Source organism: Pipistrellus kuhlii, unplaced genomic scaffold (genome assembly GCF_014108245.1).
Source record: "Pipistrellus kuhlii isolate mPipKuh1 unplaced genomic scaffold, mPipKuh1.p scaffold_m20_p_7, whole genome shotgun sequence".
NCBI lineage: Eukaryota > Metazoa > Chordata > Mammalia > Chiroptera > Vespertilionidae > Pipistrellus > Pipistrellus kuhlii.
The window spans coordinates 2,242,519-2,258,905 of NW_023425573.1; the positions used below are offsets into that span (position 1 = coordinate 2,242,519).

General features: G+C 37.2%; 1 protein-coding gene across 7 annotated transcripts in view; it reads left to right on the plus strand.

Moving 5' to 3' along the window:
- The window catches only part of ABCA12 (ATP binding cassette subfamily A member 12), a 172,280-nt gene that overhangs the window by 64,465 nt on the left and 91,428 nt on the right, over window positions 1-16,387 (plus strand). For all 7 annotated transcript variants that reach the window (XM_036421478.2, XM_036421477.2, XM_036421476.2 and 4 more), the window contains 5 exons: window positions 2,222-2,313; window positions 4,349-4,446; window positions 7,170-7,355; window positions 7,804-7,982; window positions 14,657-14,769. In XM_036421478.2, the coding sequence (XP_036277371.1) occupies window positions 2,222-2,313; window positions 4,349-4,446; window positions 7,170-7,355; window positions 7,804-7,982; window positions 14,657-14,769 (668 nt within the window). The remainder of the gene's footprint in view (window positions 1-2,221; window positions 2,314-4,348; window positions 4,447-7,169; window positions 7,356-7,803; window positions 7,983-14,656; window positions 14,770-16,387) is intronic.

The following is a 16,387-nucleotide window of genomic DNA, read 5'->3' on the forward strand; positions in this document are numbered from 1 at the left end:
CACTTACTATTCAGTCTCTTTTTGCTCTTGTTCTTTCTTTATTCACTTTGATCGTCATTCTCCCTTTTGTTTTCGTTGGTGTCCCCAATCCATAAAATTTTCATGTAGGCAGTTTTTCCTTGTATTTTTGAAATGCGTTGATACTCCATAGTCTCCCTTACAGTATTTCAAAGAGAGCTAAAAAAAATGTTGATGAAAAGAAAAGTGAACCTGACGTTCTCAAACTTCTGCATGAGAGAAAGGAAAGGTTCAGGTCAGTTCTTATTTTTATCTGAGTAGCTTCTCATCCAAATAGGCAGCATGAAGAATGTAAAAATATTTAGGGGACTATAGTCATGGTCATGAATAATTCAAATGGACATTAAAGAATGCAAAACTTTTGAAGCAAAATGCACATTTTATAGAGAATGTTGAAAAACAGCAACACCAGGGAATGAAAACAAATATTTTCTTATCATGGGTACTAAAAGGACACACTGCAACTAAAAAAAAAGCACAGATTTCCCCCCAAATTACTAAGCTCAAAGTGCCCTGGTACCAGGATTCAGATTTTGTTTTTAAAAAGAAAGTCAAATGGAACCACAGTAGTTAGCAGAACTTCTTGCTCTTCCACTGTTATCTTTTTATATCCATCTTCATGTACCTTAACTAAGCTTTTATCTATACGAATAAAAGCATGGATGGCCCTCATGCATGGCATAATCACAAGATGGCTGCCACAAGATGGCCACTTGCACAGTGGAGGCAAGGCCCAGTGACTGCTCCGCGTGGTGAGGCCTGGGGGTCCCACAGCTCTGCGTGGTGTGGAGAAGGCCCATCCTGGCATCTTTGCCACCTCATGTGGAGGAGGAGGGTCCCAGTGGAAGAGGTGGGCCATGGCAGGGGAGAGCAGTTGTGGGCGATCAGGCCATCAGGGCAGGGAGGGCAGTTGGGGGTGGTCAGGCCATCAGGGGAGAGCAGTTAAGGGCAATCAGGCCAGTAAAGGAGCAGTTAGATGTCAATCAGGCTGGCAGAGGAATGGTTAGGGGGCAGTCAGACTGGTAGGCAGAAGCAGTTAGGGGCAAGCAGGCAGGCAGGTGAGTGGTAAGGAGCCAGTGGTCCCAGAATGTGAGAAGGATGTCTGACGGCCAGTTTAGGCCCAATCCAGCAATGATCAGGATTAAACCGGCAGTCAGACATCCCCCTAGGGGTCCCAGACTTGAGAGGGTGCAGGCCAGGCTGAGGGACAACCCTCCCCCAAACTGTATGAATTTTGTGCACTGGGCCTCTAGTTTATAAATAATTACACAATGTCCACTAACTTTTAGAAATTCTGAAAAATATTCATATCCTTATATCTTGACTGATTTTACTCTTAAAATATATATGCATTTATTTTATGCACTTCCTTATGTATTTATTTTTAAATTTAAATTCTTTAAGTATATCCAGTTTTTAAGGAAATGTGATTATATCCATTTTAATAATAACCAACTAAACAGACAATGAGTTTTTTAAAAAGAGGGTTCCTGTATTATGGGGATGGCCAAGACTGTTTTATTCCAAAGCCAGTGTGACCACGTTGTGCAGGGATTCCTGCCTCCAAAGTGCTATTATTGCCCGGCTGATAGATTCAGGACAATTAAAAATTGGCTGATATTATTCCTTATCACCTGGCGCCACCGGTAATGACACAGCCCACAGTGCCTGGAACAGACTAGATACTCAACAAATACGCATTCTTTTTCTTCTTCTTTAACTCTGTCTTGCAAGCACTCATCTTTGATAATCTTCAAAATGCCATCTGTAATTGAATATGGAAGTGTGGAGGTTTTTTAAAAGCTGATCAATGAACAGACTTTTGTTTCTGTCTCTTTAACAACCTTGGACTCTTATCCGTTTAGAATCCATTATCTTTTTGAAAGAAAAACATATTATATATATTCAATATTTAGCTCCAATCTCTTTGAAAAACAATTTCCTCTCTATAAGATTAAAGTAAAAATAACTCCTTTAAACCTCATCTAGGCCATTTTTTTTTCCTGGATAAGATTTACTTTGTCGGATAGATTACATATTCATTGGTGTATGGTTAGGTGAGCTCTTCCAGCAAAAATCTTAGAAAGCAGATTAAAAATGTGAGAGCCCTCCGAGAGCTCTGGAACCTGCCACAGAATACAATGCCGGAACTAACTGAAATTAATGTGGGCGAAGTTATAGAGTTCTTGCTTTTTCTCTCTAGTGTGGTTCTGAGAAAGTCGTCCAACCTGCTGAAGGGCAGCAATTTCTCACTCCAGAGCACTGACGCTCCAGAAAGGAGACACGCATCACCAGGTGGGCTATTCCCTTCCCTGCGTGTAGAGCAGGTTTTCGGAACATCAGGTAACGGCCTAATCTTTAAAAGGGTTTATTATACTGTTAACTTTTCAGCAATATGGAATGCCTAGACTATCCCTAAGAGATCTAACTGTTTGTCATGGTCATCTTAAGTGTGGCAGTGCAATTACACCAAGTTCTTGAGAGTAATTGGAAATGAAGCCCTTAGTGAAATTAAGTCGTCTGGGAGCAAAAGCCTAGTTGGTACTCATGTATTGAGAATGACAGACTTTGCCTGAAATGATAGGGCCTCTGTAGCTGTCTGTGAGATGTTGCTGGGATGGTACAAAAAGCAACTCAGAAATAAAAATTATTGAGTAGAATCGCAGAGACTTATCCAAAGTTCCCATCTTACAGATGAGAACAATGGCCCCAATAAGGTTAAGTGCAGAGACCACAGTCATCCAGCAGACCTGATGGACTCTCTCAGCTTGACCCTTTTCTTCCAAGCCAGCACTCAGAATCAGTTACCAGTGTGGCTATGTGCTTCCTTCATCCATAGTGGGCCTGTGGTCCTCACGCTTTAATGACAGGAGAACCGAGGCTAAGCTTCCTGAGCCTTAGCCAAGTGATTCTGATGCAGCTGGTCTTGAGAAACACCCATTCTTGCAGGGACAAACTGAGAATATTCTTGAAACAGCAGAACTTTTTGACATATATTGGACAATATTTACTGGGTGGCAGCTATCAGTCCCCACTGTCCTATGTCCTGGGGATATATTAGTGAATGAAACAAAACATTCCTGTATGTTAGAATATGATTCTATTCGGGGAGAAAAAAGAATACCATGGGACATTTAAGATTTTGTGACACTAAATAACGCTCCAATACAAGTGGATGGACCAAATGAGGAAAGTCCTGTATTAATGTGGTAGGTATGTGGTGAGTGGCTTTGAGGAGTTCAAGTTCTGTTGTGAATGATCTATTTGATGAATAGGGGAAAGCACAGCAAAATAAAAGCATAGTGCTGTGGTCCAGTAAGTTTGCTTTGCTTGATAGCCAATGATTATGTTTCTTACCCTGGCTAATCATCTTACAAATGTAGTTCCAGGGTTTAGAAAAATTAGTTGGTAATTTAATAAATTTATTGGAGTGACATTGGTTAATAATACCATGTAAGTTTCAATTGTGCAACTCTATAACACACCTGTATATTGGATTGTATGCTCACTACAGAATTCTTCAGCCCCATGAGGACTATAATAAAGCCTACGACCAAATAATGATAGGTTACTGTATCTATCTTTAACATTAGAATTCTTTGCTGTGAGAATAGCCAAGTATTTCTGTCCAAAAATTATAGAAGTTAACAGATTGGCTTAATGAATACCCATGCTAGAGCTATGAGCATACTCTTCTAACTAATGCTTCTAATCCAGAGGTCTCTGCCACATTCCATAGAGTACTAGCTGAGGTCATTTTGGGAATTACTTACGTGGAGTATAGACTAATTGCTTTATCCCATTTGTTTGATCTGAAATATCATTCAGAAGCCACTTTGGGGAGGAGAAAATTTATGGCCCTAAGCAGATTTCAGCCTCCCAATTGAATAATTAAAAAGAAAACCATTATCACCAGATGTACATTGGCAGATCCTCTGAACAGATGTTGGATATGATGGATCTGTGGAGCTGGTGGAGGCACCTCACATCCGCTAGGCCTGCACAGAAATGATTCCGTTTATTAGGCAATAATACTGGTGATGAAGTTTAATGACATAAACTGGAATGAAAGCAAATCACGTCTAAAATGAGTGGAAAACAACCAACAGCAGAACAAAACCATCACAGTTTTATGTGAAAAGAAAAGCAGATTAAATTTGCCATTTTGCCAGAATGAAACTTTTATGGAAGGTGCCTATTTGAGCACATTCTTACTGTGGGGTATATGAGGGCACAGTGATATCTGTGGATTCTTACGTGAACCTGCCTATTATTGTGTGTGTGTGTGTGTGTGTTTAGCATTTAATCTGTTCTTTTTTTTCTACTATAGCCACTGTATTTCCCAGTTCACATCCTCATTTGGAAAGTGCTGGAACAGATACCTTCAATGGAAGTCAAGTCCTTGCCAGGATCCTTGATTTGGAAAAGGTAATTTTGCTCAGTTGTGTAACGAATTGATAATAAAGACCAGTTATACAAATGCCGTTTTCATTAGGAGAGGGATCTCCCAGATAGGAAGAGTTTGGGCCATCTTACCCATTTGGAGTAATATCTCAGGAAGATTCTTTTCTAAGGAGTTCAGTAAAAAAGCTTAATTTTGAGACATACTGAATTCTTTAAGGTCTTAAATATTTATTTACTTCCCTTTTATGTCCCTTAATCAAACTTAAGATTTTCCTTTAAAAAGAAAAAAAGGTAATGTTATATGTGATCTTTTCATTTTCTGAGACAGGAAAAAAAAGCCACATGAAAGCAAACAAAACTATAACACTCATTAAGCTTGCTGCCTCACTCATACTAACACCTTTGGAAAAATTGGAGCAACAACAAAAATATCTCTCTAAAGTAATAACATCCTTTTCCTTAGCAGAGTTTAGGAACCTTATCTATGATTTTCCCTCTATTTATTAGTCATTTACCTGAAGATTCTAGATTGTAAGTTAATACACAATTTCCATCAAAGGTATAAACTGGCATCCTGAGAGCGTGTGTGAGTGTGTGTGTGTGTGTGTGTGTGTGTGTGTACAGAAATGTTAAGAGATTAAACTTAAATGCATTAAGGCAGACAAGGTACTCTTCTATTAACTCTACTTTTTCTTGTTGTCTTTTATCCTGCCAGATTCATCCATTTAGGTTATTTGGTTGGCCCCGATAGGCATTGGAGTCTTGCTTTACTAGTATGTGTTCTCCAGAAATTCAGAGGAGGCCTCTCTCTCCCTCTCTCTTTCTGTCTCTTCCCCCCCTCCTAACACACAAGCATTTTAAATAATATACCCATCTCTTTCTGTAAGATACATTTTTCATACGAACATATCTCTAACTTTTATTATATTCTAGTGACTATAACCACTGCTGCTTAATATGCCTCTGTTAGTTACCCTTGAGTTAGCATTCTGTATAAATAAAGCTGGTTGAAATATAGGACTTTACTCTTCAGTCCAGGCTAGATGTTAAATATCCAGTTTCAATAATAAATAACAGTCGAGATACCCAAAGCGCCCTGAGTGGCATAGGGAGCCTCTGCTATGCCCAGTAATTCTAATTTAAAGCTTTTCCCTCAAATCAGGCTCGTGTACAAACCAGGGAAAGTTCTTCTTTTCCATTCTATTTCTTCCATGCTGGCTCCTATAAGCAATCATTCTTGCATTGGCTCAGTTAAATTCTTTAATATCTAGAAGAGCAATGCTATCCTCCAAAATACCACTTCATCGTGTTGAAACTCCCAAGTTCTTTTTCTCATCTGGAATAAAATTTCACAATTTTGTAAGGCAGCACAGAATCACATATCCAGTGAAAATAAGTCAAAAATGAAATGTCTATGTATAGATACATATTTTTAGACTAGTTAGAGCAGGGAAGGGATGTAAAAATTAGGGTGACATATTGATGCCCATGTCAGCAATCTCTGATTCCTCCCTCTTTTTTCTTTACTGCTTTTTGCAACCCTTGCAAGGAGGAGTAGAGAAATCATGGTGGGGTGAGTTTATGTGCAATGTTAGGGAAGAGATATAGATGAATGATTAGAAGACCTGCCACTTATATCCTAGAATAAGCGAGTCCCATTTTGTTCCATTACATTCAGAAGTTGTCACTGGAGGGCAGAATATAGGCTCTGTGATGTAACTTAAGATGAAAATGAAGTTAGTTGATCATTACTTCACATTAGAATTAATTATTAAGAAGGACCCATTAAATATTATAACTAAATACAATTGGCTCTATAAATATCTAAGCAAGTTCAATAATAGGGAATGTGATCAATATTGTAGCTGAAAATGTTGCTGTACCTGTGACTGGTCAATATTGTGAAATATATGGAGGACTTCTAATTTCATAATGAAAATGCTTTCCAATTATTTCTTTTGGTAATTATATATATTTATGAATATACATGTTTTCTTTTTTCCTTCATATACATAATTTTTTTTCTTTAAAAATTTTTTAAAAATTAATTTCAGGGATGAAGGTAGAGGGAGAGAGAAGAAACATCAATGATGAGAGAGAATCACTGATCAACTGCCTCCTTTATGTCCCCTACTAGGGATTGAGCCCTCAATCTGGACAAAGCAAACCATGACCTCTGGGTCATAGGTCAATGCTCAAACACTGAGCCATGCAGGCCGGGCTTTATGCATAATTCTTAAATAAAATAATTGCTTTGCAAATGAAACATAACCCATGTTTTTCCATTTCTCTGAATAAATACCTTTGGGCTTGAGAATAAACTCTTATGCTACTACCTTTTGGAAGTCTTCTGAAGATCATAGCCAGTTTCCCAATAGGGGTTACAAAGAGTAGAAAACCGGAATCCCTGCTGCTAAATACCGAGGAAGCACTAAGCCTTTTAAGCCTGAAGATTTTTGTCAGAAAAGACCTGATGCATTTAGGTTCTCTGCTCAGAGACAGGAAATGAATTCAGTTAAACAAATTATATGAAAATCATTTAAATTGTAACAATGACAGAAATTACTGCATTCACACATTTGATGACTCTTCACGGGTAAGCCTCGTGTTTTTTAATGTTATTTTGCTATAATGCAGGAACTTAAAATGACTATTGTGAAAAAATAGATTTCATTAAAAACTGGAATACTCTAATATCTATATTTTACTAACAAAAATTATTCCACTCTTCTCACAAACATTTTTAGCTATTAAATCAAAATTCAACTTCAGAAGACATACGAAGAGAACTGTGTGAGAGCTATCCAGGATACACTGCTGATTACACCTTCTCATGGACCACTCTAGGGAAAAATGTTTTAAACAAATTTTGCCTGTCCAATATGACCCTTTTAGAGTCTTCTCTCCAAGAATTAACAAACCAGTTCTCTCAGGTGAGTGTAAACATTTTATAATAGTAAACATTTTCAAATATGAAGTTTTAAAGTCTACTTAAATAATAAATACAAATAGGTAATATACAAATAAATAATGTAAGGTCTACTAATGGATAGAGGGAAGATATGATTGTACCTCCCAAACCAGGTCCTGGAGAAAAATAAAACTATTACTCAGAAGTTAATTTTATTTTAAGAAATTAACCTCCAAAAATGCAATTCCAAATATAGCTCTGTTAACCAAACTTTAAACATGCCAATTTCTGTAGGTATAGGGAAAATGCAATAATGTATAAGAACAAAAGAAATAGTTATTGTCTTTTCAAGTAAAAGATGACTTTGAAAGAATGGCTTATGTGAGAATCTAGATGTTTATTGCAATAAGCCATGTGATTGCAAATGTTGAAGTCTCATTTTATCCTGTTTGTGGTTTTATTTTTTTAAGATATCAAGGGATCCCAATAACCAGAAGACAGTATTTCAGGATATGGTCAAAATTCTATCCTTATTCTCAAAAGTGCAAGAGCAGACAGCTGTGTGGCAGCTTCTCTCTAGTTTTCCAGATGTGTTTCAGAATGACACAACCCTAAGCCATGTATTTGATGTTCTTCGAAATGCAAACAGGTAAGAAAATGTAAGAATTGAGATATCACTATTTACAAAAAAAAAAAAAAAAAGAGTCCATTTTAAAAAATATTACTTGTGAGGATCATTGGTAGGTACGTAAAATTGAAGCAAATAACCCTTTAGCACCTTATTGCAGATTTCCGTAATGAAGGTAAAAATATGCGTTAAGCAAGAAGAAACACACAGTAAGGTCATTAGGGTTATCAAAATGTACATGAGAAAGTGAGGAAGAACACTAATGTTAACAACCAGATTGTCAATTGGTATCCCTGAGCTTCTGAGAAAGGTATACAGCACTACCAATGGTAGACTGGAATATTGACTCAGGTTCATTCAGGGACAAGAGCTCCATGTATGTAGCATGTAAACTACCCAATAAGAAATATTTCATTGGGTTTTGGTTGACACCATCCAATATGAAACAACCCTGTTCATTCGAGTTTTGAACTGAGTCGCCTCAAAGGGATTGGTCTCCGTCCTGTGCTTCCAGGCTGAACATGATCTTTCTGAACGTGCATATGGGGTTGGCTTTATCTGACATTTAGGGCACAAAGATTGGGAAATTTTTGCAGAAGAAACCCTTTAAAGGCTGCTTTCCTTATAAAAGAGACCACAGTGTGGCCAGCATTTTAAGCTTAATGAATGGTAGTTTGGTTTTGATTGTCCCTTCTAGTTAAGTTGAAAATGAGCATTAAAAAAAAAATCAACAATAACTACATCAACTATCAATGATTGAGTTCCATTACATACCAGACAATTCACTGGGCCCTTTATACTATCACATTAAGTTCTGCAAGAAAACTATTATTTATTTTATAAATGAGGTAACAGATGGTCATAAAAATTAAATATCTGATGATCATGCAGCCAGGAGGGTTTAAACCTGAGTTTTCAGGTTTTCCAACACCAGAACCCAGGCCTTCTCTCTAATATGTCATGAAGAGTACACTGTAGTCCATCTCAAATGTCTGAAGCACTAGAAAACAATGTTCTCATCTTCTTTGGATAGCTTCCAAGAGCTTATGTTTATTCAAAGATCTTGTAATAAACCCTTATGCTGGCACATTAATCTCACAACATTAAATCCACAGTGCTTTGAGATAGAAACAACAGATATCCCCGTTTTATAGAAGAGGAAATAAAACCTCGTGGAAGTCATATGACTTACCCAAGGTTCTACAATTAGTAAGTAGCAAAAACAGGACCTGAACTCAAGAAATGTAAGTCTCATGCTCTTTCCACAATAGCATGTCATAACTAATTTGTAGAAGGAACAACATATTAGGAAATGTGATTCTCTAAGTTGGTCCTCATTTTAGCATGTAGGAAAATTTTTACTCACCCAGAATTTTTATACTTGATCCTCTTACTCCTATTTATATTCTGTCTTAGAAAGCAAACAGGAAAATAAATTAAAGGAGAAGATAAATTGTATGAATGTACAGTGTAGCAATGAAAATAGTCAAAATGAAATTCAGACTATAGTAAGATATTGCTACACACTCACTAGAATGGGTAAAAATTTTAAAAATGGACAACCCCAATTGCTGGCAAGAATGTAGAGTAAATGGCACTCTTGTAGCTTGCTAGTTAAAGTGTAAAATGATAAAACCATTTTGGAACACAGTGTGACAGCTTCTAATGAGGTTAACAGTAGATCCATATAATGTAGCATTTTATTCTTGGGTGTTTACCAAGCAAATGAAAATGTATGCCCACATGAAGACTTCTATGCTAATGATTATAGGAGATTTATTCATAATAGCCAAAAATTAGATGATAAAACAAATATTTGTAAACAGAATGACAAAAGTATAGTTTATTTATACATTGGAATTCTACTAAAAAAATAAACAGATCATTGAACCACACAAGCTGAATAAATCTTATGAATATTACACTCATAAAAGAACCCAGGCCAAAACAAACAAACAAACAAAAAACAAACAAAAAACTAACATACAGAATGTCTAGATATTGCATGATTTTATTTGAATGAAGTTCCCAAATTGATCAAATTAACCTAAAGTATTAGAATCTAAAGTATTAGAGCAACTATTGAAAGAATGTGGAAAAATTTTTTGATGGGGTAGGTTTTATCAAAATGCCTTGAATCTTTAATAGATGGTAGTTATATCCTATATAATAAAAGCCTAATATGCTAAGTGTTTGGTCAACCAGCCGGCCATTCAACCAATCAAAGCATAATATGCTAGTGATATGCTAAGGCTGCTCAACCACTTGCTGTGATGTGCACTGACCACCAGGGGCAGGCGCTCTGACCAGTAGGTTAGCTAGCTTGCTGCTGGGGTTCGGTCAGATGAGCTAGATGGGACTCAGTCAGATGAGCAAGATGGGCCGAATATGCCCTGGAGCCCTTCCAGGGTCCCTCCCCGGCTGACCAACCTCCCGCATCTCTCCCCAGTCCTGATTGTGCACCAGTGGGATCCCCCAGCCTGGCCTGCACCCTCTCACAATCCAGGACTCCTTGGGGGATGTCAGAGGCCTGCACCCTCTCATAATCCAGGACTCCTTGGGGGATGTCAGAGGTCCGGTTTGGGCCCAATTCCACAGGGGGAGCACCACTCAGCCAGAAGCTGAGCTCATGGTGACAGGAGCCTCTCCCACCTCTGCAACAGTGCTAAGGATGTCTGACTGCCAGTTTAGGCCCAGGGAGCGGGCCTAAACCAGCAGTTGAACATCCCCTGGGATGTCCCAGACTGTGAGAGGGTACAGGCCTGGCTGAGCCCCTCCCCACACTGAGTGCATGTATTTCATGAACTGAGCCTCTAGTAAAAATATAAATTTGTCAAAACTTATTGAACTGCCAAAACCAGTTTGGCTCAGTGGGTAGAGCATTGGCCTGCAGACTGAAGGGTCCCAGGTTTGATTCTGGTCAAGGGCATTTTCCTTAATTGCAGGCACATCCCCAGTAGGGAGTGTGCAAGAGGCAGCTGATTGATGTTTCTCTCTCATCAATGTTTCTAACTCTCTTCCTCTCTGTAAAAAATCAATAAAATATATATTTTTAAAAAAGGAAAAAAACTTCCTGAACTGTAACCTAGGTATATTGTATTGTATGTTGATTATACATCAATGAAATTTGCTTAAAAAACAATAAATAAAAATAAGAAATCTCACAAAATAATATTCAGTAGAAGGTAAAAGTTCCAAATTAATTAATCAGTTAATTAAAAATACTTTATTACTTTGGTGGAGTATAGTACATAGGAAGGATGTTGCACTGTGGCTATTTTTATTCTCATAAAGTCCAAAATAAAACTGTATATTATTGCATTATGCAATAGAGTTTGTTTGGTGATGATTACAAATGTTTTAAATCAAACCTATATAGTAACAAAGAAAAAAAAGTAGTTAAAAGAAATAGCTTCAAGTTATTTTCAAAGCAGATGACATTAGACTTTCAACTAATCAGAACAACTCTCTCTTTTTTAAACTGGCCAATAGTTTTTTATTTATTATTGCTAAAGAATAATATTCATTCTTTTTAATATTGTAGGCCCTAGCTAAATGAGCTTTTTGACTTAGAAAATTAATTTTAAACCTCATTTACCTTTAATTAACTTAAATTTTAAACACTGACACTTGCTACAGGACTAGTAAACCTTTTAGTATGTTTGGAATAATATGGGTATGTGAGCCTACTTTTTCACCTGTAAATGTAATGAAATCTACCTACCCTATAATAAACAAACAAGCAAACAAGTAAGTAAATAAATAAAATACAGATTAAGTATTCCTATTTGAAAATTTACTAACTGAGTTGAGATGTTCTTTTAGAACATCTAAAAGAATAAAATATAAGGCAAATTTTGAAGACTTATTACAGTAAAATGCTTAAAATATTTTATTAATAATTTTATATTGATTAAAAGTTGAAATAATGTATTTTAGAAGTACTGGGTTAAATAAAATGCATTACTGAAATTAATTTCTTTTTTATGTGAGTAATAGAAAATTTTAAATTGAATATGTGGCTTGCATTATATTTATTTGAAAAGCCCTCATGAACCACTTTTTAAAGGTTAATTCTTCTTTACTATTGTTATGAAACTGATTCTCATTAAGAGCCACAATTTCTTCACAAATGACTATATTTTATCACCAAATTACAGTCTCACTGGCTTATTTTATTCTATGAACCCTATAACAATTTTCATCATTTTCTCCAACAACATTTTTTTTTTTTTTAAGTTTCAAGTTGGCATATAACCAAATCACCAAAACCAGATGATGGAATGTTAAGGTTATGACAGAAATTAGCAAAAATGAGCAATCATAAAAAAATCAAGAGGGATATAAAAATATCCATTACTTTCACCACTTATGAAGAAGCTACGTGAGATATGAATAACAAAAACTATTTAAAAATATCTTTAATTACAAGTCAACTTGTTTTGGTTAACTTTCATTTTTATATGATGAATGGCAAAAATATATCTTACCTAATAATAGATAAACATGTAAATTGACCGTATCTCTGCTACACCCACAGCCAATCAAGAGTAGGTGGGTTAATTTGCATATGCAAGGGTGGAGCAGCTGGGTGAGGCAGGATGCCACTATGAGGGGGAGGGGGGAGCAGAGGGAGCCATAGAAGCAGTGCTCTGGCCCTGAGAAGGCCTTGCCGGCTCCCGCGTGGCCCTGGAGCAGGGACTTGGCGGCTCCCGGGCGGCCGGGAGTGGGTACTTGCAGGCTTCTGAACGGCCGGGAGTGAAGCCAGGGGAAGGAAGGCCTATTCTTACATGAGTATCGAGCCACAGGCCTCTAGTGTGTGTATGTGTGTGTGTGTGTGTGTGTGTGTGTGTGTGTGTGTGTATATATATATATTAACATATATATATATAAGTTAAAATAAAAATATTCTGATCAGCCGAAACCGGTTTGGCTCAGTGGATAGAGCGTTGGCCTGCGGACTGAAAGGTCGTGGGTTTGATTCTGGTCAAGGGCATGTACCTTGGTTCCGGGCACATCCCCAGTAGGGGATGTGCAAGAGGTAGCTGATCGATGATTCTCTCTCATCGATGTTTCTAACTCTCTATCCCTTTCTCTTCCTCTCTGTTAAAAAATCAATAAAATATATTTTAAAAAATATTCTGATCAATGGTTTAAAAGATTTTAGAGAAGATGGGGGCCAGGTGTCATTGTTTTACATTTTGTAAAGTAAAGATAAACTAAGTCTACTGATATTTTATTCATGGTATTAATCACAATAATGCTGACAGTTAGTGAGTATAAAATATACTAATGCCAAGGTTCAGTCTTTGAAGGCGTTCCTTTGGACGATAGATCAGGTGAGCCTGGCAGCAGGTCTCGCAGGGAGAGGGCTGGCAGATCTAGGATCTGAGACTGTTTAACTGGTTACATGGTCACCAGGGTCAGAAACAAATCAAATCTGAGAACCAGGAAATTTTGGGGGCAAATCTAAAAATGCCCGAGATGTGCAGAGCAGAGATGAAAAGAACAGAGCCACACAGCTGCACAGCAAGGTAACGATGCCTGTGGGCTTCGTTCAGAAAGCCTCTTCCCTCCTCCTTCCCATGTTGGGGCAAAGTTTCTATTCCATATGTAAGATGTAGAGTGGAAAGAACACAAACTTGGAAATTATTATTAACTGGATGAAACTGTGTAAGTCATATAACTTTTCCAATGTTAGTTGTCTCATCTTCAAAAGGCCAAACAAAATTGACTTTATGTAATTAGTACAGAAATAAATGAAATTATATGTATATGCTAGGGTAGGCCTTTAGTTGGCTGAGAGGCATGGGGAGAACTGTTAGCTAATTTGTACGACATTTAACTTTATTACAATGGCAGATTGTTCACAGAGCATTTTGTTCTAGTTACTACTCATGTAAATTAAAGTGTTGCCTTAGCTTTGATCATTGGTATATAAATCATAGTATTTATGAAATTCAGACATACAAGTACAATGCCAGTATTTTTAAAAACATACTAATGACAAAATGGGGATTGCATTTCTTAATTAATTGCTTTTTAGGAATATGGAATGAAGTCAAGCATCAGTGGATTTTCTGATTGTCTATCGATATTTCCAATGCAGACTGCCCATCTTATTGGTAACATAATAATCCTGAGAGACAGGACCATTTAGTCAGAATGTTAATTCTGAGCTCTCGCTGGAGGAGTGCCTGTGGACTTAGAGGGCAGAATGAAGTCTTTAATTAGGGCAAGCTTCATTCCCCCCGCCCCCACAAAATATTACCATTTAGTTAGCAAGAAATAAGTATTTCTCAAGTGCTTAAATAATAATTATTCCTTTGTCAGGGTGTGATTTTTCATGAAAATAATCTCCAATATTTAAAATATTTCCTTTCATTGGAAGTAATCATTCCTAATCACTTATCTTTAAATCTTCACTGAAACAACTAATGTGAACTTTGCTCCCTTACTTTTAGGCCCAGGCTTACAAATTCTGGAAACATGCTCTAATTTATGAAAATTGTGTTGGGATTTTATGCATGAAAAAACAAACATGTAATTTAACAGCAAAAGCACCATCTTGTCTTTTTTTTTTTCTGTTACAAGAACATTTTCTCTACTGTAGACATTTTCTCCTTGAATAACCTTTTGTTTCTGTCTGCAAACCTCGAAATGCAATTTGGCTTAATTGTCTTTCTCCTTGTTAGTGCGCTGCTGGTCGTGCAGAAGGTTTTCCCGCATCTCACAACGAACGAAGGCTTCAGAACTCTCCATAAATCTGTCCGACATCTGCTCTACACTCTGAACTCCCCGGCTCAAGGTACTGTATTTCCATCTCACTCTATTCTCTTCTGTGCCTCAGAGCCTGTCTGAGTATACAACAGAGCGCGATGGAAGCAATCACTTATGGGTGATGGTATTCTTAGGTGGGGGCATTCGCTGGACTAAATCTGGACAGCTGGCTAATCCGAGAGCAGAGAGAGGGAGAAATGGCCAGAAAAGACACTGGTTTTCTGGAGCTTTTTTAAGGTGAAAACAATCTCTCAGCTTGTAGAACTGTTTATACTCGGTAAGGAAAATAAATACAGGAGTAAGCCTCAACAGATTTTAACTAGCACTTTCTGGAACACTGAATTGCAGGATGTTTGCCCTCATTTCCAAATTTTGGCTTTTCAATCAGGATGAGTCTTTTATTGGTAAAAGTATACCCCTCCACCACCATCTTGAAAATGCATGATGGACATGGGAGCCTGAGTAGCTCAGTATAAATCTCCTGTCAGTCCCAGTGCAAGGAGATAGCATGGTGCTAGTGAGTCCGAAAATATCACCTATGCACATGTAGAATAGCATCATATACCACACGTGAAAACACACACACACACACACACACACACACACACACCACACACACACACACACACACACACACACACACACACACAGATATAGGGCTGTAATAAGTCCCTAATTCCCAAGCGAAATGTTCTGTTTGCATTTAGCTTTCTTGGATGAGTTTAGAATTACATCTTCTCAACTGAGTTTGTCAGCTTTTAAATATGTGGTCTTTATCTTTGGATAGACAAATAAGTACCCCAAGAACATCAGGTCACAAGCTGATTATTCTTGTAAGGTCTTGAGCTGTTAGTTTTCATATGAAAAGCAGGATTGGAAAGGCCTTGGTGAATTCTCACTGGAGGGTCTAATGTATTCTTGGGAACCAATTTCTGTTAGCCTAGAGTATTTTGCACATCTGCAATTATAGAATTAATGACTAGCTTTCAAGAATTTTGTTAAATTCAAGGTCTTAAAGGACATGGAGGTGCTGGGGGAAGGCTTACCCTTTTTAAAAAGTCCAGGCCAGAAAACCAGACAGCGCACTAACAAACACCAATTATTTCCCACAGATTTCTTTTTGTATGTGCATTTTAAAGACTCGAGAACTTCAAGTGACTCCTTACCATTCTTTTCCTTTGCACCTTCAGACTCACACCTTGTAATTATATGAAGAGATAACATTAAAAAAAAATGTTTTACAAATGACAAAAGCTCATCAGGGCTTTAAAAGCCAAAGGAATAAGCAGCATTTCTTATTACCTGAGGCAGCAAGCCATTTATCGTGGTGAACAATATAATTCAGTATTCTAATATTTTTCATTAGCCACCTCTCATGTCTATGCACATAGTAATAATTTTTACATGTATTGAAACATCTCATTGGATGGTCAAGATGACAAGGAAATGCATCCAAAAAATGTTTTTATTTGAAAACTTGATAGGATTAATTACATTTGTTTTAATTTCCTCCTTGTGACTTCATCAGTCTGAGAACACCCACACGGTGGTTTTAATGTCAATTCCTAAAAGTCATTAACCCCAAGACCCTACCACTTATGTAGAAACTTTCTGGACTTTGAAAGATCCTTCTAGGTATTTGAGGA